Source organism: Calypte anna, chromosome 3 (assembly GCF_003957555.1).
Source record: "Calypte anna isolate BGI_N300 chromosome 3, bCalAnn1_v1.p, whole genome shotgun sequence".
NCBI classification, from domain to species: domain Eukaryota; kingdom Metazoa; phylum Chordata; class Aves; order Apodiformes; family Trochilidae; genus Calypte; species Calypte anna.
In genome coordinates this window covers 447,093-467,829 of record NC_044246.1, presented here as the reverse complement: position 1 = coordinate 467,829, position 20,737 = coordinate 447,093, and the positions used below count along the sequence as shown (strand labels likewise).

General features: G+C 43.3%; 1 protein-coding gene across 1 annotated transcript in view; it reads left to right on the top strand.

The window, feature by feature from the left end:
* Positions 1-20,737, top strand: part of RALGAPA2 (Ral GTPase activating protein catalytic alpha subunit 2) — a 110,188-nt gene that overhangs the window by 65,560 nt on the left and 23,891 nt on the right. The window contains exon 38 of the mRNA XM_030446930.1: positions 2,631-2,758. Coding sequence (XP_030302790.1) covers positions 2,631-2,758 — 128 coding nt within the window. The remainder of the gene's footprint in view (positions 1-2,630; positions 2,759-20,737) is intronic.

Below are 20,737 nucleotides of genomic sequence, written 5' to 3'. Positions count from 1 at the left end.
CGTGGCCGGGAGATCTGCTCGGGAATTAATAATTCCCAGCTTTGTGTCCAGGCAGGCACTCGGGCTGCTGGTGTGCTCCTGGGCTGTGAGTCCAGGGGTCTGGAAACCTCAGAACCACCATGGGGAAGCCCTGCCCCGGGGTCTGGTTTTGCGTGGGTCATGCTTTGTTTTTCCTTGGCCGTGTGGAATCGGTTGCTCTCACTCAAAATTCCTCCCAACCTCTGCATTATTTCCTTTTTCTCTCTGCCAGGGTGTGCCAGCTTTGAGTCGTGGAAAATGTGTGCTTCTTGATAAAGTGTGTGCCTGGGACACAGTTCTTGAAATAATCTGATGATTTGCAACATGGTTGGATAAAACAGGTTTCCCAGTTCTGTGCAAGTTACGCTGGGGAGCTCCCACTGCACTCTGAGCTCTGCACTGTGCAGGGATGCTGAGGAGAGCTCTTGGGCTGTAGGATTCTCCTGGAGCTGGCCTGCCTGTCTCTTTGAAAGCAATTCTGTAGTGCAGAGAAGTACTGCACACAGATTTTCTGGAGTATGACTAGCAAATCTTCAGAGAAAACTGTTGCTGACCTTTTTGTTTTAAAATGTTAGGCAGATTGGAGGTGTTTTTGATAAGTTTTCTGGATGGTGCTCACTGCAAGGTTTTTCTTTTTAAATCTGAGAATATATAGAGATGTTTCTATATTTATAGATACTCATATATAAGGTGTATAAAATATACACACTTTGTATTTAAAGTATACAAATTCTGTAATACTGTGTTAAAATCTACTAGACTCCAGGTGGTTTAAAAACAGTAAAACAAAGTCCTTTAAGTAAAAACAGCTTACAAAAAGACCCCTGAGAGTGAATTTCCCTGTACAGTAGTAGCATATTTAAGTGCTAATCTGACTTAAAAGATGTAGTATTTTTTTATGTTGTTATACTTCTAATTCTAGTATGTACTTATCCTCCTTATTTGTACTTGCATGAAAGTATAGTTGTTTTTTTTTCCTTTTGTCAATACTTGTAAGAAGAGTATCTGTTAAAAATGTATTGCTTAAAGAGGAAAAACTTTGTGCTCTAGAGCATTATCCCTTTGGTGGCATAGATTTTCTGCCTGTCACCTTCCTTTTCAGCTGCCTGAATAGTAATGGTAATATTTAAGAAAAAGGCAAACCCACTGTGGAAACATGTTACACTAATCTATTTTGGGGGGCAGCAGGGGCAGGTAATTATTTTAAGTAAAGGAATGACAAAATAACTGCCTGAAAAGACAGCTGTCATTTGCAGGTGTTATATTAAAACCAAATTTCTTCTGTAATTCATTGCCACTTCTAATTAGAGGAATTCCCTGGATGCAAGGGATTTATATTATTCCCTTTGTCCATTTATTGAATGACTGTCACAGTCACCCACAAGCAGTTGCAGAAGAATAATAGAGGGTATTTATTTATGTGATAAGCCTCTGTACAGATGGAAAAAATCCAGAGCTTAAATATTGATAATTGCTGCTAGCTTCTGTTCAAGGGCTTGGTTGGGCTGAGTTTTGGATTTGGGATTTTTTTTCATTTTGAGTTTGTGAAAGGGAAATGAGTTTGATCACTTGTAAATAACAACAGTTCATATTTACACATTTAAATTTTCTAGGTTTGGTATGGCAAAGTCATGTCTTAGGTATGCAATTCTGGACGTTTTTCTCTGTTAAAAAACATCTGTTCTACCTAGTTTAGCCCTTACCTGAAGAGCCACAAGTCACCACATGACATTGTAGGGGAGGTTCCTGTGGAGGTAACCCTGAAGGAACAATGTTTGAACACCTTGATGTGTTCCACCTGCTTGTGCCCATCCCACCCTCTGTACAGGGCACTGCCTCAGAGAGGTGGGGTTTTTCTGCCATCTCCTCTGCTTCCCTCAGCCCTTGCTACCTTGCATCAGCTTATTATATTTTTTTTTCCTTTCAGTGAAGTCCATGGAAGGATTTTATAGGGGATTACTGAAACAAATACTTCTTTGCAAAATCTCCTGCCCGTGTAGGATTCAGCCAGTGAATCAGGGTCTCCTCTTGGGATGTGAGACAGTAAACATCTCTTAATGGCTGCTCAAAAGGGAACATCGATTTCAAATTCACATAAGGATTTTGTTCATGTGAATAATAAGCTCATGTTTAATATTCTGTGAAATGTGCCTATTCAAAGTGTGGTGATGGCAATTATGGAAGACTTAAAGAGTTAGGAGATAAATGACACCAGAAATTTCAGTGTTGAAAATAATGTTGTCACATACTGTACAGCAGAATGTACTGCTCTTCTCTAGTTGGTCTGATGCTTTTTATTCCAAATGTCAGTACTATAAAGCACGACACGGGACATGGTGCTGGCAAGGGTCCCACCTCATGGACCTTGGTGGTCATGGTCTGGGGGCTACAACCTGCCAAGGGGGTTTGTTTTGGTGTTGTGCTGCTCTGCTTGGAGGAGTCTCTTGGCCAGGATCTGGAGAGGACACCTAGAGCAAGCTGTTGCTTCTAATGGAACCAGATAACCTCCCTTTCTGGAGCCCAGCAGTGTGTTTCTGCTGGTGGTTTTGTAAGTTGCTCCATGCTGACCATTTGGCTTGGCTTGACTGGCATTGTTCTTTTGGGGTCCACAGGTGCCCTTCTTTGGTCCTCTCTTCGATGGAGCAATTGTGACTGCAAAGCTGCTGCCAAGCCTCATCTGTGCCACGTGCATCAATGCCAGCAGAGCTGTCAAGTCACTCATCCCTCTCTACCAGAGCTTGTATCCTTTCCTCCCCTGTGGCAGGGCTCCTTTGGGTAGGGTTTTCACTTCTGAATGTTCTTCTGCAGAGAGGTAAGCTTCAGTGAAACTCTTTCCCCTTTGATTTTACTGGAACAGGTCAAAGCTTTCTTGGTGTCAAGCTGGGTGTTTTCAGTTGTTCACACCCAGTTATCATCCAGTGTTGTAAAAAGAAGACACAAGAGTGTTCTCAGCAGCAGCTTCAGGCAGTCTCCTGGTGTTGAGCTTGGACTTAACACTGACACTTTCAACAGTAAGTACTGATAATACTCAGTTATCTTTCAGGCTCAGGGGAGTTACCTACAGTGTATATTAGCTGAATACACATGGCTGGGTTGTGTTGCTTTCTCTTTCAGAAAAGCAGTCCAATGGAGTTTACTTGGATTCATGACATTAATAAAACAGATGGGATTTGGCCTCAGATAGAGATATTTTAGTTCCCAAATTCCAGTTTCATTCCAGCCATGTCTGTGTTTGGGTGTTTTCAGAACATATTTTCTAACACTTGCTGGAAGATAACTACATGGTAGGCTTCTCTGGTACAGAAATGGTAGCATAGACTTTTATTCTTGTGTGATATGCAGACTGACAGTGTTTTACTACTTTTCACTTATTCTAGGATTATTACTGTTTTTTACTTATTCTAGGACTTTCTCATAATGCCATAGTTATTCTAGAAACATTTTATAGCTTGTCTTGTTAATTGTAAAATTTATCTCAGGACCAACACTCACTTCACTTTGTTTTCTTTGTGGAGCTTTTGATTTGAGGGCTTTTCTAATTATATGAGTTTGAGAAAGAGTTTGTAAATTACATGTTTTGATCTTTGAAAGAACATTGATGAATTAGTTTGAGACACATTTTAAAACCACAAAATATCCTCAAAATATTGCTTTCTTAAAAACAGGCTAAATTATATCCAGTATACTTTGCAAAAGTCATTAGAAATTAAAAGTAGCAATGTGGATAAATTAATTTGTATTTTATTAGCCCCATCATGTGCTCATTTTAAAACAAAGACAGTTGTGTGTAAGCAGTTGAATTCATGCACAGCCATGGCAGTACCTAACAGATGATCCAAAACTTGCCAAGTTTTCCACTTTTGTTTCATAAGAGAAATCTAGCTAATTACCAGAATTCTTCTATACATAATTTAGCTTAATCCACTTTCTTGTATAGTCGATGTACAATAATTAAATAGCAGCGTGGTAAAATGAGTGTGGGGAACAGAGGTGACAAGAACAAAGAGCTGATGTCCCCTCCCTCCTTGTCCCACCACCTCTGGTTCCTGCTCACCTCTTGCCTTTCAGCATTTTGTGAGCACACAGTGCTCACCAGCCTGCTGTGCTCCTGCTTCCCCACAGGGTCTCTCTGGGTCCCTCCTGGTCCCCAGGGAAACGTGAGGAGCAGTGGTATGGTGGCACATGCTGCCCCTCAGCATATGTTTGAGCTCTAGCTGAAGCAGCATCTGTCCCCAGATTCTTTTCTTTCCCTTCTTGCGCCGGCTTTTGCACCGACGATTTCTGCAGGGAATCAACTGCCCCTTGTCTGGTTGATGAATGGAGGTGGAGGCAGAAGCTTCTCAAACTGGGCAGAGAGAATGTGGTGGAAAGATCCCCTCGGGGTGACACTGGGGTGGTAGAGAAAGCTGACTGTGACTTCTGCTGTAGGGAATGCAACACTTTGGGATAGAATAAATTGTGAGTGAGGCAGGAGCTGGGCTGTAAATGTAGGGGTGTGTCAAGGGGGTGTTTGGATGTGTCCAGGGCTGCAGCAGTGCTTTGCAGCTCTGGGAGGGTGCACAAGCAGGGGGGGCCTTTGCCCAGGTGCTTGCTTTGCCAGCTGCTGCCAGGAGGAGAGGGGAAAGCTGACCCAGCAAGTTTGAACAGGGAATGAAAGAGCATAGTAACTTTGTCAGACTCAATAACTCAAAGGTGAATTAACTCCAAAAATTTCATTAAAAGAATAATCCTGGAAAAGTAGCAGATGCTGCTTGGCAGCACATCAGGCATGACACTGCTGCTGGGGTGAGTGCTGGAGAGGTGTGAGAGGCAGGGCTGAGGAGCACCCTGCTTGTCACACGTCCGTATCGGGGGTCAGGGGACAAACATCTTCTTCGGTCTGGTTAGAAACGGGGCACAAACACTTCTGGTGTAGGTGCCTCAGTAGTGGTAAGAGGCCAAGCCCGTGGTGCCCATGTGGAGGGTGTGGGGTCCCTGGTGGGCCCCTGCTCCAGGCAGAGCAGAGCTGCTGCTGGCGAGGGGCAGGGAAGGAGCTGGTGGGGCAGGGGGGCTCTGCTGGCGTGGGGTCGCGTGCCGGGGATTTGGGGCAGCCTCTTGCTGGCAGTGACAGCTGAAGTCACTTGTTGGAAAGTCTGTAAACTCCGGTTACAGCTGCACATGTCAGGGGCTTGAAGGGAAGTGTAATCAGCCACAGAGATTAATTTGCATCTCAATTAAGAAAGAGTCAGGAGGAAGCATAGGGTCTGTTGCTGGAAGGTTGTGGAAGAAATCTCATCAGGCACAAAAGGCTCCCGAGTCCCGGTGCTCCAGCGAGGGGAGGACAATATCCGAGTCCAGTTTCCATGGGGACCAGGGCCGCAGAGCCGCGGGAGAATCTGGCTGCGCTGTAATCGCTTGGTCATGATGACACAAATTCCACTGTCGTGCCCAAATACATTTTTCTGTTGGAAATCTCTTTGAAAATGAGGAAGGTAACTACAGCAGACTGTGTCAGATTATTTTTTTTTTAAATCTATTTTTTATGTTTATGCAACTGTTTCTGTTTTAAGAAATTCATTCGGGTGAGAGAAATATTCATTAAAAATAACTATATTTAAACTTCAGTTTAAAGCCATTCAGGCTGCAAGCTCTTTGTATCCATTGAACGGCAGCATTGCACAGGAGCAAAACTGGGGTAGTTAATGCATAGCTCTGTTGGCTTCTGAACAGTTAGAGCTCAGTTGTCTCTGTAGCTGCTGCAATGTTTACATGGTCACGGATGATTATACATTAGGAAATGTTCAAATTAACCATTTTTTCAGGAGTGCATTCATTCTTGGTGTAATGAAGCACTGAGGCTGAGCGGCTGCAGATCGTACTAATTGGTGCTCTCACCATCCTTAAGTAACTGTTGAGTGCAAGGTAATGTGTTTCAGCAGCCTCACCAGTCTGCTTTGTCAGGCAATGATTTTTATTTTAAATGTGCCCCTGTATTTTACAGAAAGCATAATCAATAAGGTGACCTGAGTGAAATAAAAACAAAGAGGAATAATATTTAAACTTACTAAGATCGTTGTATCAAGTGCATATATTTATGCAAGTTTTTTAAAGTGTTAAAGCAACCTTTTCATGTGCAAGGAAAAGGAAGGAACAATTAATCTTACAAGCAAATAATTATGTATCAAATGCAAATTTCCTCTTAATTAAACTAAATTAAATCAGAGGTTGTTAGTTGTCAGTATTTAAGACTAACACAAGTCTATGAGCAGGATGCCTCAGGAGTTCTGAACAGTGATGAAAAACAGTGCATTCCTAGTGTAGTTCCTTGTGAAACTGTAATTGGGTTGAGCAGGACCTCCTAGGCAAGGGTCTGTTCTGGTCCTGGTAATGAATATTTAAAAAATGGTAGTGGTGATGATATAAAACTGCACCTTTGTGCCCTCTTCCAGCTTATATTAAATTAGTTTTAAGTTGGAAAAGTATTTTGGAACATCCATACACTGGGGAGTCCCAGTTGCCCCCAGTGGCAGCAGTGCACGTGTCCAGGGCCTGGTCCTCTCTGTAGAGATTCCAGCTTGCATTCAGCTCTGATTTACAGATGCTGTTTAGGCTGATGGTTTAGGTGCTAGTAAACCTCCAAATATGAAAATGTAACCAAGTCTGGGCACTTTGGTTGGTCCATAATTTATTGTTGGCCTCCAGAAAGACATTGGGACTTGGAGATAGTGATGTCTGAGCAAAAAAGCTGCCATGGAGCTGCACAGGGAAAGGCAGTACCTTGCCACCATGTAACACACCTGTGTGTCAGAACAAACAGCACAGAGCACAGCGAGGATGCCCATGCTTCAGATAATGTCTGAGCACTGGATGTCACCATTTCCCTGTTCACAATTTGCAATCCTGTTTGTGGGCCAGGAGAAAACAACCCTGAATTTGGAGAAGTAATTTGAAACATGAATAAGTCTTAAAGTACTACCCACTGTAATGCCCGTGGTGTGCCTGCTAACTATGCCAAACAAGTGGTTCAGTAGGACAAAATCAAAAGACTGGCTAAATACATGACAAGAAAAGATATCCATGACTTTAATTCATTACATCCTATCCACTTAATAACAGATGTACTATGTAGTAGTCTGTCATGTCTGGAATCATGAGGATTAAACGAAGAGCAACAGCTTCGAACTCTGAGTGAATTCCTTTTGTTGGTGTAAGCCAATTTCTGATTTATTTCATGTAAAGCAACTGATCAGCTTACCTGCTTTATCAGAGGCTGGAAAAGAAAGGTATTTGCTATGATGGACTACACTGTGTGAATGGCTGTCATACATTTTGTAGGTGCACATAATGCCAGATGCCTGAAAACACATTCTGTGCACTTTTCAAAATGTGCTTTGTTGAGCTGGCATCTAGAGCTCTGCTTTGGTTCTGAAGGGGGTGTGTGTGATCGTACCATGAAAGTGAAATAGAAAGCTGTTGGTCTTTTTAGAGAAGGGTTCACAATTTGTTCCCTTTATTTCATCCGAAGAAGTTACGCCCTCGAGCTGTGTAGATGCTGTTGGAAATGACTAGGGAAGGCTGCAGCATGTGTCAGAGGAGCTGTGACAATTGATGTGACATGGCATCTGAGAGCGCAGCCCCAGCCACGGGCTCTGGCTGTCGGGAGCGTCTGTCTGAGCCGCTCCCTCCGCTGCTTTGTCTGCAGGGAGCAGCAGGTTGAGCTCCCCGTCCTTGGCTGGGCCGGTGGCTGCTGGGCCCGGCCCGAGCTGCAGAGAGGAAGGAGCCCTGGTTCTGGGAGGGAGGCTGGTGGAGACGCGGTGGTGCGGCAGTTCTGAGCTCCATCCCGCAGCTCCCCGGCAGCCGATCGATGGCCGGGCGGGCTGGCGCTGCCGCCGCCTTCCCTCCTCCCGGCCAGAACCTTCTCCAGGCAGCGATCGATGCCTCTAATCTGCTCCAGCCTGTAATAAGTCATGCGAGGCAAAGCTTTTAGGTGGCATTACATGGGATTGTGGAGGCGGCTCTTCAGCTCTTATTCATAGACTTGCAGAGAAATCTACTGCATCCCACTTGTGATTATAGGGAGTGTGTCCCGCTGCTGCGGGTTTGAGCTGCACGCACTGCTGAAGGATGTGTGGACACAACGGCTTTACGTTTCTGTATTTTTGTGCATGCTGCTCCACAGACCTGTCCCTGTTCACATCCCTTGACAGACACATCCTCTGTAGGCATTGCTGTGAGCTGCTGGTGAGCCTCCCCATTCTGCAGAAGGCAAGGGAGGCAGCAGTGAAGCTTGTGTGTTAACAGTGCAATTCGGTTTTATGCTGCAACATGGAGCATCATTATTCTTCTCCACAGCTGGCTGGAAGCTGTGAAGATCACCTAAGTTGCTGAGAAAGTCCCAAGCTGGTTCTGTAGCAGGGTTTTAAAGGGCACTAGCTGCTGCCCCTCCTGATGCTGGTCCTAGTGCAGCAACTGCACTCTTCAGGATCAGTAAATAAACCCCAGCAGTTTGAAAGGGTTTTATTTGCTAAGTGATTTAGTGGGTAGTTTCAAAAATGAGCCTGTGGTGAAGTGACATCACTAACATAATGTTCTTTTAAATGAATGTACTGTGTGATGTGTGTCAGAAATACAAAAAAATTAAAAAACCAAAAACCACACACCACAAACAAACCAACCAAAAAACCCAAACTCACCTTTGAATTTGTTAAATGATGTAGATGTGCATTAATGGAAAAAAGGCTTCCTAAAATCCAGAGCCATATCTCTTCAGCTCTTACCAAAGACTGGGAAGTCACCATCTTGCTGGGCACAGTGCAGTGCATAAAGCATCAGCAGCAGATCAGGGCTGGGAGCTGGGAATTTGAATCCTAACTCTCCTCTGCCATGAAGAAGCTGCTGCTTTGAATGAGACGCTTGGTTTCTTGATTCTGTTTCTTCATCAGTAGTATATTATCTGTTAATGAATAATTTTGGATGAAACTGGGCTTTTTATTGAAGTGCTGCTTAAACTTGTGTTCTAGCGCTGAATCCAACTTGAGATGTGCAGACGGTGTGTGTACTGCTGCCACTCTTCAGGCTGCTGGCAGCAGTGTTTATCCAGTTCAGAGCTGTGAAAGCACAGTGTAGGTCTTCGTGTATTCACAAGCAAAGTGCAATAGATGTCTCTGTCAGTCTTTGGTGAAGCTGCAGTTTTTTTAGTGTGATCATGGCATGGTGGAAGCCTGCCTTGGGTTTAACTTGCAGAAACAACCCCCAGCCTGTCTGCTGGAGTTCTGTTTATAACTAACTACTAAGTGTACCTTCCACAGCAAGGTGCCAGCTCAAGCTCCTGCTCTCTTCAGGTAAGATGTGCAGAGGTCCACAGGGCTATCACACAGTGGTTTATGGTTTCTGTTGTAGCAGACAGAGAACCTCTGAGGGGTTTAATGAGAGGCTCCCTTTAACCTTTGGTGGAAACAAAATGGATATAGATGGGTTACTACTCAGTACTTTGTTCAATCTTAAGAGGGTTTTTTGGTGGGGTGTTTTTTTTCACTTATACATCAGGCAAATTAAGGTGGTGGGTTTTTCGGTTTTTGTTTGTTGTTTTTGTTTTATTTTGTTTTTGTGAGATGTGTTTTCTCACCTACACACCAGACAAATTAAAAGGGTTTGTGTTATTTGTATTTTCAAAGTAAGGTCTGGTGATTTTGTTGTTCCTCCCCATCACTGCTGAAGGGATTTGTGTAGCTAAAGCCTCTGCTGTATCGTTTGGAAACTGCTGCTGAGCACTCCCTGGCGCTCTGCCTTTCCCGGGGTTGGTTTGGCTTTTGTCACGAACGGGTGAAAAAAAGAAAGAAAAGAAGAAAGTAGAGTTTAAGGTGACTGAAGCTGAAATGCAAGACGTGCTGTGCAGTGCTGCCCGGGCGGAGGGCATGTTGGTGTGGGCAGGAGTTCCTCTGCGGGGCTGGCAGGGGGCAGGTGCCGTTCGCCTTCGGGGGGCAGCGCCTCCGGTTCCGAGGAGCGGGCTGACACCAGCACCTCCAGAACTTGGTGCCGTCGGGACCCCGTGCAGTCGGGCTTTGTGCTGTGCTGCCCCTCTCATTAGCATGCTGGCTCTGCTGGCTGGGCGAGCTGGGCGAGCTTACCAGCTGTTCCTGCTGCTCCCCACAATGTCCGGCGTGTCCGGATGGCCGGGCCCGCTCCCCGCAGCCCTTCCACTGGGGATGCCCCACGTGTCCGCCCGGCACCGCATAAAGTAGCAGAGCCCTCGCATGGCATATGGTGTCTGGATTCATACAAGATGCAAAACTATTCTGCCGCTAATGCACAATGACTCATAGCATTGCTAATTTTTCTAACAAAAGCCCCACTTCCACACCCACACTTTTAACCCCTCAGGCTAAAAAGCCTCTTCTTTTAGTTTCAAAGCCTTGCAAATGTAAGGAGGTGGCTTCTGGATCAATATATGAAACCCTAGATGTATTTAAAGCCTGTGCAAGTTCTAGCACTTGTTTTTAATTTCAGTAAAACACAGTTTTCAAAACACTGCTCTAACATATGCTTGGGTTTTGTTGTTCGGTTGGTTGTTGTTTTGGTTTTCTTTTTTTTTTTTTTTTTTTTTGTTCCAAAGTAGATCCATTATGAAATGCTGGGAAATTTTAATCTTTTGGTATTCACATATTACAAAAAAAAGCATAAGTCAGCATAAAAAATTATTTTCATTTAAGAGAGAATCGAAGCAGTGTAGCTACTAGATCTACCCTGATTGGATATTACATCGTGAGTTACCAAGCTGTTTGTTGTAAGGAGCTTGTAATATCTGGCAACCTTTCCTATACGCTCACTGTTCGAGGGAGAATAATAACACAGTTTTCAACTAGAGGGAGCTGCTGGGATCGCTGATGCCGATTCTAAACCTTCCAGTCTAATTCCTTTGTGCAGAACGTAGAGCGATTGTTTCTACATTTTAATAAAATCAAGTGAAATTACCCTCAGTAAATTTAGATTAAAAGGATGCATCTTAATTTTTAGAGTATAATCATCAAATTAAATGGCAAAACTCAGGGCAAACGTCCTGGTTGCATGGCACGTGGGTACTCTGCCTGGATGTGGAGTTGTTATGTAGGTCACCAAAAGACTCGTTTGAAGTGAGAGTGAAAAGGTGTTACTGTTGTTACCAGGAAAAAGCAACAGGGAAGTGGGAGCGGTAGGGCCGGAGCAGGCATCGTGGTGAGAGCTCCTGCTCCCTCCTTCACAACAAAGGAACAAAGGGACCTGCTGGGAAGGATGAAGGTGGCCAAGCTGGTGATGCAGGCTCCCCAGGAGCAAGTTGTTACCAGGAGCCCCCGGGGGGCTGCATCAGCGAGGGCCGTGCTCCAGGGGGAGTGATTTTAGGAAGTTCTGGCTTCAGAAGGTCTTTGCAGGTGTTTGAGATAGGCTGAGAGTGTCTGTGGGGTTCCCATCAGGTCTGGTGTGATGTGCCATATCCTCAGCACAGCTGAGGTGCAACCTCAGAAGCTGGTTTTGATCCAGCAAGGCAGTTCCCATGTCCCTGAAATCGCCCACTGCCCTCTCCACAGGTGGTAAGAAGGCCACAAAGGTGCAGAAGGACCAGCTGGATGTGCCCGTGGGCATCTTCATGTGCCTGACCCCAGTGATGCAGCACTGGCATTAATTCAGATATGGAACCACCAGCATAGGTCTGCATCACTTCTCAAACTTTTCTTTAAAGAAAACCTGACTTTAGGGTATGTTTCTCATGAACCACACATGCTGTACTCCTTTCAAAAGTTCAGAAATTATTTTCTAAGCAGGAAAAGTGTTTTTAGGTTTAGCTCTGAATTTTCTTAGTTGCTTTTTTTCTGTCTTAGTAAAAATGAGCATCTGAATTCAGTGCTGACCATGCTTTGAGGAGGTGAGACTAGATCACCTCTGGGAATCCCTCCAACCTGACTGATTCTATGCATTAAGAGGATGAGGTGCAGAACTTCTGTGCCTTTTCTGTAAAAGCTGCTTTAATGGTATCACCATAAGCTTATATGGATTTTTTTGAAGAGAAGAGGCTTTCCCTCTGCATGTACTTAAAAAACTTTTAAAGCCATCCTGTTACTGGGGACTTTTTGTTAGACTGGGAACATAAACATGGAGACAGCAAGAGAGAGGAAAAGGAAAAAGCTGCTTTTTCATAGTGAGTTTATTGGCTAGCTTATTTAGTTATTATTTTTGCTCTCCTCAGTATTGTACTTACGTGTGTATTTCACAGTAAGATTAACTGTTGAAGTTCGAGTACATAAACAGGAGCATATGACTGTTAATGATTTCTTAAATCTAATGCTAAGTAACCATCTATTACACATACAGCACCTTATGTTAAAAGAAACCTCAGGAAATACTTCCTCTGAATTGGCCTGGGCCAGGTTTGTTTGAGAGCCTGTAACTTCTGCTGAACAGTTAGATTACCCGTTGAGGATTGCCCATTTTACTAATTTTCACCTCTGCAACTATGTGGATGATCTTATAAAACTTTGCTGGTCTACAGTTTGTTGGCTTCTTTAAACACAACAGGCATTTCCTTGCCCACCTTTCAGCTGGGCAAAGCAGAGTTGTTCAAGTAGCAGTTCTTTAACTTAGGAATCTTAATGTTGTCCCTGGAATAAACAAAACTGGAGTTAGCTCAGCTTTTCATTACTGCCAAGTCTTGATACCAAAAATCAGCGTCAGGAAAGTGACATCAGGAAGTTAAAATTTCTAAATTTTAAAATTTAGAAAATAAACTGGAGCTATTATTTTTCTTTTGCCTTGTTCCTGAAAGATCTCACCTCAGCTTGTGCCATCCGTGGGACTTAATTGCCTTCCTGGGACTGAAAGTTGCCTTCTGGAGTTTGTAAGGACTCTGTCTGCCAGACTGACACCAGTAGGGTGACATGAGTGTAGCAGGGCAGAGAAGATGCTAAAAGTATAGAGCTGTTACTCTGGGGAACAAGCACCAAAGCTGGTATTCAGAGACTTCATGTGTCATAAGTGAACTCCTCCCTTGGCAATTAGTTTCTGTCTCCATCTTACCACCTTCCCCTGCCTGCTGGCAGCATCTCTCACAGCCAGGACATCCGAGGTTCTGAAAACAGTTTCCCACAGGCTGCTCCAGAGGTAAAATTGAAGTAGCTGGGTTTATTTTTCTGTCCTGTTTTTTAAATAATTCCCATCGTGTCCCTGTTTGCTGTTGCCAACCCTGTGGGTACTGCAGTCCTGCAGTGTGTCAGGGAGGGACACAGGGCAGCCCCCACAGTTCAATCATGGGGTTTTTATGGACTTGGCAGCAGAGAGGAATTGTCCCAGTCCCCAAGAACTGTTCAAATTCAGAAATGTTTGCTTTGTAGGCTTTTGTACAGCCTGCTGGGTTTTGTACTCCCATGTTTTATGACTTGTTGCCATGATAATTCAGCTCATCTTACAGGTTTCTCTAATTGTGATTGATGTGTAATCATTCATTTTATTGAAACTCATTAAGGTCTGCAAACCTCTGTACCAACTTACAGTAATTAGAGCCCAGATAGCCATTCCATCTGTTCACAAGCACTGTTTAATTAATGAACTTTTAACGTGTTCTTTGCCTTGTAAAGGCTGTTAGTATTCTCCAGTTGTTGGATGGGATCTGCATGCCAGTGTTTCCTGCTCTTTTAAATACCACAGCAACGTGCATTTGGGAGTCCCAGAAGTCAACTCATAAAATGCTAGCATCTTGGAAAGCAGAGTGCAGAGATTTTACTTTGAGATTCAGTTTTTCATGTCAGTTACAGTATCTGTAAAACTGGTACCTACAAATACATGGCTTTACTGGTTTTTTGAATGGCCAGACCAAGAATTTTTAATCTTCCCTTGTACCACCGAAGAAGATGTACAGAGACCAGTAAAGAAAATGCTTCATTTTTCATTTTGGCACTCCTTGGAAGAACATTAGAATGTTAGAAATACAACACATGCAGATACAAGCTTTCCTCCCTTTTTATTTCATCTTTTTGTTACATTTAGAACATCAGGACTGAGGTGGCTTTGGGGTTTTTGTACTATTCAGTAGAATGAGATTCCAAGATGGAGTGGAATCCACTAGTGCTGCTGGAGTTACAGAAACTATTGTAATAATTGTTCAGAATTGTGAGAAAGCAATAGGACAGACATTCCTAAATACCTCAAGTGTTTCTGCTGCTTTTCCTCTGCATGTTTTGACTCTGTAGTGATCTGCTGAGTCAGCTTATGTGGAATGAGTAAATTGTTGCATTTTTTGGAAAATGAAGGTAAATTTCTGTTCCCTGCTCAGGCAGAAGAGGCAGTACTTCAAAAGTGTCAGGATTTTTAAGAAAAACAGTCTTTGAAGATTTCTGTGTATTAAGGATGCATGGTCAATAGCTGTGCAGAATTTAGTTGTCACATCACTGTCATGAGTGTCTTAGTTAGAGAGGTGAGGAAAGGAGAAAAAGGACACTTTTTCCTGGGGCATTTTTGCTTGCTGGGTTTATATACAGTGCAGTATTGCAGTACTGTAGTTGTGCTTTACCTCATTGGGACTGAGCTGTGTTTACCTTGAATATTCAGGACAAGAATTAAGTCATACTACTCAATGTCCTCGAAATCCTTTTCAGCATCTGAAGGCAGACCATCTGTCTGTCCTGTCAGCCTTTCCTCCCCTGGCATGCCTTCTAGCCAGTGCTTTGACTGGATGTCTGTGCTGGTGAAACAAAATGCAAAGTGAAGCAAAAGTCTTGGGTATGGGGCTGAACCATGGTATTTTGAAAACTGAGCCGTGTTGCCTGCCCTGCACAGTACTGGCATTACTTGTGAAATGAGTATTAAAAGCTTTTGCTGTACCTTCAGTTGCTGGTCTCTAATGAGATTTCCCAAATGCTGATTTTTAGTTCCTTTTTCAGTATTTCCATGTGCTACCTCACCTCTCAGTGCTGACCTCATGCTCTTGACCGTCCATTCAGGCAAATCTCAAGGTGGTTTGCTGCTCCTTTTTGCAACTGCAGTGATTTGACTTCCAGGTCTCTGACGTACATGCAAAAAAAAAGTGTTTTTCACAAGCCTTTTGGGAAGTGCAGGTTGTGTTTGGGGATGTACCAGTTTGTGCCAAGTGTCAGGTGTGTGAGCTCAGCTTTGGTGCCCCCCCTTTCTCCAGTGGTGACGTTCTGCAAGTCAAAAGCTGTGATCTCATTTAGTTCTTCTGAGATGTCATTCCACTGGCTGTGATTGAGCTACAAGCAAATGGATTAGGCTTATTTTAGGAACAACTTCATTTAGTATGTGCATTTAATAAGGCTCGTTTGTAAAACCATGCCCAGGCTGGTAGTTACAAGGATGAGTTCTGTGTACATGAAGTCTGGGGTATTGTTTCCATACCATCCCTTTCCTGTTCCCCACAATTATTTGGACTCAACAGTTAAACACATCATCAGAAAAAATGTGCAAACAATCTTGGTGAAATATTAGCAACAAAGCATCCTGATACAGGAATGAGAGGAGAAACATCTTGCCCTTCCCTCATTTTCCCTTTCCTCCTTGTCCCTCTGTAGGGAAGTGCAGGTCCATCTGGATGTGAGGAACCATCTTGCAGCAATCCTCCAAAGCTGCTGGGCCATCTCTAGGTGTGGATCTGCTGAAGAAACCCCCTCAGAGTTCTGGTGACCTGCACTCAGCTTTTAGCTTCTTCTTTAAAGGGACGGAATAAAATCAAGTTTTGCCTAAATGGAAAAGGGGTAATCAAAGGCTTCTGCAGTGTGAGAGAATCTATACACAGGAGCCTCTGCCCTTGCTGCAGCAGGATGAACACGATTAGTGTCATAGATGGTATATACATATTTTAGCAATGTTTTCTTTTAGCCTATAAACAGGTCCCATTCCACCCATAGTTATCTAATAGAAGTGATAATTAAGTGAATTACACTTACAGTGGTTCTGTGATGGGTAACTGATTTTAAGTAATAGGCATTTAGAAGAGATTTTAATATTGCCTATATGTGCCTACTGATAATCTCTTAAATAGTTTGTGTTTTTTTTAAAGATTAAAGTATTTATAGCAGGTTTTTTATGCTGCCTGTAAAATGTGTTGTTGCTTTATTTGGGTCTATTAAGAGAGATAAGAAGGATGTCATTCTATCAGTTGTTAGATAATACTGCATGTTAATCCATATTTTAAAAGTTCAAAGGCTGCACTAGCACATCTTCCTCTGTTCTTTTTGCTGTTGGTAAAGATGTCCTCATATCAAGCATTCACATGTGTGTGCAAAAGAGAATTCAGTTCAATCCATGCATAGATTGTCAGAAAGATTAAAGTGTGCATCATGCAATTTTTCTTCTCTCAGAAAGGGGCCTTTGATGTGCTAATGCTCACTTTCTCTCTTTTCATTCAGAAGTGCTGGTCATTGTTTTGAGCTGCAGAACAGTATCTGCTTCATATAGGCAGATTCTAATACCCTGCTAGCCAAACCTTGCTCAAGGTAGCATAATAGAAATAGGCAATAATATTAATAGCATTATTCACTGCCATCAGATAACACTGTGCTTGCACAGATAAATACCACGGCAAAGCCAAGGCATTTGTTGAAAACAGGTGCTGCAAAAAAAGTGAAATACGTAGTTTAAACCAACCCACTTGGGTCTGTCAGCATCGCTGCTGTTACACCAGCCCAACGAGGCTGTTTGAAAGTGGAAAGGAGGCTTGGCACTGCAATAAGCACTGTAGTCTGTTAAAATCCCTCTTGAAGACAAGGCTGTAATGTATTTCCAAAGTTAATTAGCAAGTGAAATTATTTGGATGGCCTCATTTCGTGTTGCAGTGGATATTTTCCAGCAAATGGATGAAATTTTGCAGGCTGCTCAGAGGACCTGGGCTCCCGTAGCAGGGGACTGATGTAGGTCATGACACAGTCGTAGTGACAAATTTGCATGGAGAAGGGCTGTTTACAGCTACTCCGACTTTTGCCAAAGGCACCGGCTCTCCTTTTGTTACTGACTCTGAAGAAACAGTTCACTGAATTCCTCCTGCACATAAACAGGGAGAGTGTCAGTGTGCCACTGGGCAGGAGGGGTTGCAGTGTTGGTTGTGTTCTGCAGGAGACAGAATAGTTGCCCACTGAATGATGAAGCCTCTGCTTTATAGAGTTGGGTGAGATTCGGTGTTTGAATTTTGAGAGAGTAAGTTAAATAATCATAAACTATCCTCTGGTGATGGATCTTGTAGGGAAGTGTCATCTAGTCCACTGCACAGCTTTCTGCTCAGGACTCAGAAAATTTGCCTGTTGTGTTTCCTGAGCAGGAGGCACTGTGGCTTTCAAAAAGCTGCAATTGTAAAACCAGGAAGTTGCAAATTCAACAAAGTACCATGTTCAGAACTGTTTCACAAGTAATTTCTTAACTAAAATTTAATTTTTAATTATGGTAGTTTAGAAAGCTTATAGCTGAAGAGGTGTTCTGTTGATAAACTTAAGACTTAACAAAAATTGTAAGATAACTTGAGAAAAGAAAAATCTTACCTAAGTCTGCACTTGTATTTTCTAGTGAGGGAGGATGGCAGCAGCTCGTGGCATTGCTGCTGTGTAGCTGCTTCTTCACTAGGTCCTGTTTGCTTCCACCATTTGCTTTCACCACTTCTGCTCTCCTGCTTTCTTGTTAGGATTCCCATCCTCCCATTACACCTGAAACGTCTCAACACCAGCACTTCAGAAATCCAGCTCAAGGGGCTCTGTCTACGAGGAGCAGTGTTCACCCAGGCTGTGCCCCCTCCCCAGCCCCTGGGGGTCCCCACCATGGGCACAGCCTGTCCCACTGCTTTCCCCTGGGACCTGCAGCTTCCACAGCCCAGCTCCATCCAGCCTGTCTTCTCTGCTGCAGCATACTTTAATAGCTTTTAATTTGAAAACAGAGACTAAATGCCCTGATCTGGAAAGGACTCCAGCAGCCCTTGGCCTGTTATTGCTGACCACCTTGCTGGTTTTTCAAAGCCTGTCACATTACTTCTGTAATCTAATTACTTCCTCCTTTCCTTCACACTGTTTTGAGGCAGGTTTTGGCACTTGTGTGCCTATTCCTCTGTGCATTATATCGCCTGCACACAGTGATCTGTTTTCTGATTGCAGCTCATTTTGGGGGGGTTAGTTTAACCGTGGCAACTTTCCTCGTAGTCTCCATTTTCACCATGATTTCCTGTGTGCTTGAATGTCATACTTGGCTGTTTAAACAGCATAAGGTACAGCTCGGTGATTAACTCACCTCTTAGCTCCTAATTAAATGTGCTGATAAAGCTCAGTGGCCAACTTGAGCTGCTTAAAACCTATGGGGAAATTTTTTTTAGGAACAGTAGAATATTTAGAAGTTAGCAGAGGGAAGCTGCTGTGTTTCCTTGCTGTTTTGTGAGGGAGTTGCTTGCATTTTCACTTTTGTTTCCTCCCCTCCTCGCACACCCTCCACCCCCTCTTTATAAGTTTAAAAAAAAGCAGATTTCATAAACGTGCACCAGAATTTTAATTTACTCCTCTGGGAAAACAGAGAGATATCACAGCAAGCTGACTGGCTGAGCTATGCAATAAAGGAGAATCTGTTCCCCCTGCTGAGAGGTTGCTTCCAGGGGAAAAAAAAAAAGCAAATTTTATTTGAAATGCTGACTTAATCATCTGCTTTTGGGGTGCAGATTTCCTGCAGCATGCCCACAGCCACGCTGGCACATACTGCAGTACCTGTTGCAGGCTGCAGGCTTGAAAGAGTATTTTAATTTAATGGATTTTAAGCAACGTTATTCGAAGATCAACAAAGGCATACTGTGTTATATGAATAAAAGATTTCCTCGGGATACTTGTTAACCCTACAATGCCTAGCTCGTGTAATTGAAGTGCAGCCACCTGGCAGAGCCCTTTCCCCATCAGCTGCCCAGGAGGGGACCAGGTGTGGAGCTGAGCCCTCCCTGCCCACTGCCATCCAGGGAGCCAGCAGCAGGGCTGGGTGGGCAGAGGGGGGGCTGCCTGCCCCCCACCCTGCTGGGCTCAGGTAGAGCAGGAGGGGGCCTGGGGGGAATCAGGAGGGGCAGTGCCAAAGTCTTGGCTTGAAATTAAGCCCCCGTGAAGCTCTGCTGGCCTCACAATCACAAAATCAAACCTGAGAAGATGTTTTTCCATGTGCTGTGGCTATTACTCAGAGCTCTGTGCCCAGGAGGTCCTTTGCTCACTCCCCAGGTCTGCTCTGCTTTGGAGTAACCACAGCAGTTATGAGTGTGTCCGATTATGATTTTAAACCTCCCCCTCTGTTTTCTTTTTCTGGTTTAACACTGCAACATCTCTGCTCGTTTCTTGGTGGCCTTTTTTTCTGATGTGTTCTTCCTTCCCATCCTCTAGTGCAGAGCAGTTTCCCAGCCCATATCACTGCAGCAACAAGTACATTTAGCTCTGAGCATCTTGCAAATGGTGTCACTTGTAATGGATGTGATAATAAGCCCCACGGTTACCTATCCCTGATTGTAATGAATGTAAATCATCAAGTATAATAGACCTGAAACTGAGCCATTTAGTGTTAGCCTCAGAAATAATGAAAAGATCTGTAATATACTAGAAGGGGCAGAATTATTTTGTGTAATTATATTTTGTTCTGGTGGTAGCTGCCTGATCCTCACGCTCTTATCAAACTGGCAGCAAGGGCTTATTAGCCTTTAGTAGGTGAAATACGTGTGATTATAAATTTATTTAAAAGGATTTGCCCTTAACCAAAGAGTGAGGATTTGGAGGAGAGATTGCTAGCCTGTTGGTGATAGCCAAAGCACAGAAGTGACCTTTGTATGTGTGTGTGTGTGTGTGTGTGTGTGTGTGATGGGAAGTGGAATTCCAGGCCAGGGATCCTGTCAGCCCCCATTGCTCCTTCAGGAAGGGGAATCTTGCAGGATTAAAGGTACCTCAGTTGATTTTTTTTTTTTCCTACACTAGGTGTTAAGATCCTTTATGGAATGTCCTCTTTCAAAAATAAATAATAAATATTTGTAAGTGCTTATTACTGCTTCAGAGTTTGCAAAAGCTTGTAGTTTCAGAGAAATTAAGTTTTCCAAGGATTCATGTTTGGAGAAAATTTAATTTTTGAAGAGCTGGAAACCCCACTATTGAATATCAAGAAATCAAATTTATTTGTGTGAGTGATACATCGAGTATTATATTCTTATAAGCGATGGAGTAGTTAATTCACTACCTCTCTGGTAGTGAATTAACAGGTAGGCTTACACTGCTTTTTGCTCCTTAATTAAAGATATAGATTATTCCATCAAAAAGATATGAGTGTGATGCAGGTTGGCTTGGCAGACAGCTTTCTACTCTCATTCTGGACAAAAACATTGATTTAAAACTAATTGAATTACAGTTTTTGTTTCCATTTGTTTCAAATCAAGAAAGGGAATTTCCTTTTACTTAAGTGGGTAAAAACATTCTCCTAACTTGTCGTTGCTGAATATGCCCCATTTAAATAACACTTGTAACATCTTGCTCCGAAACTTGAAATGGAATTTCACCTGGAAATCTTTAGATTAATATGATCTTGTCTGATTTATGGCTTCTGAAAGTTATATACTCAAATACACAATTTAAGTGTGGACTCTTCCCTGTTTAGCAGAGATTTTCTAGGTGATTTTATCATATCTCATCTCCCTGTTCTGCAGGGCTGTATGTTAACCTAACCAGTAAGTTAGGTTACAAAGCAAGTTTGGGAGGGGTGCAGAGTGCAGGAGCTGCACCCCCAC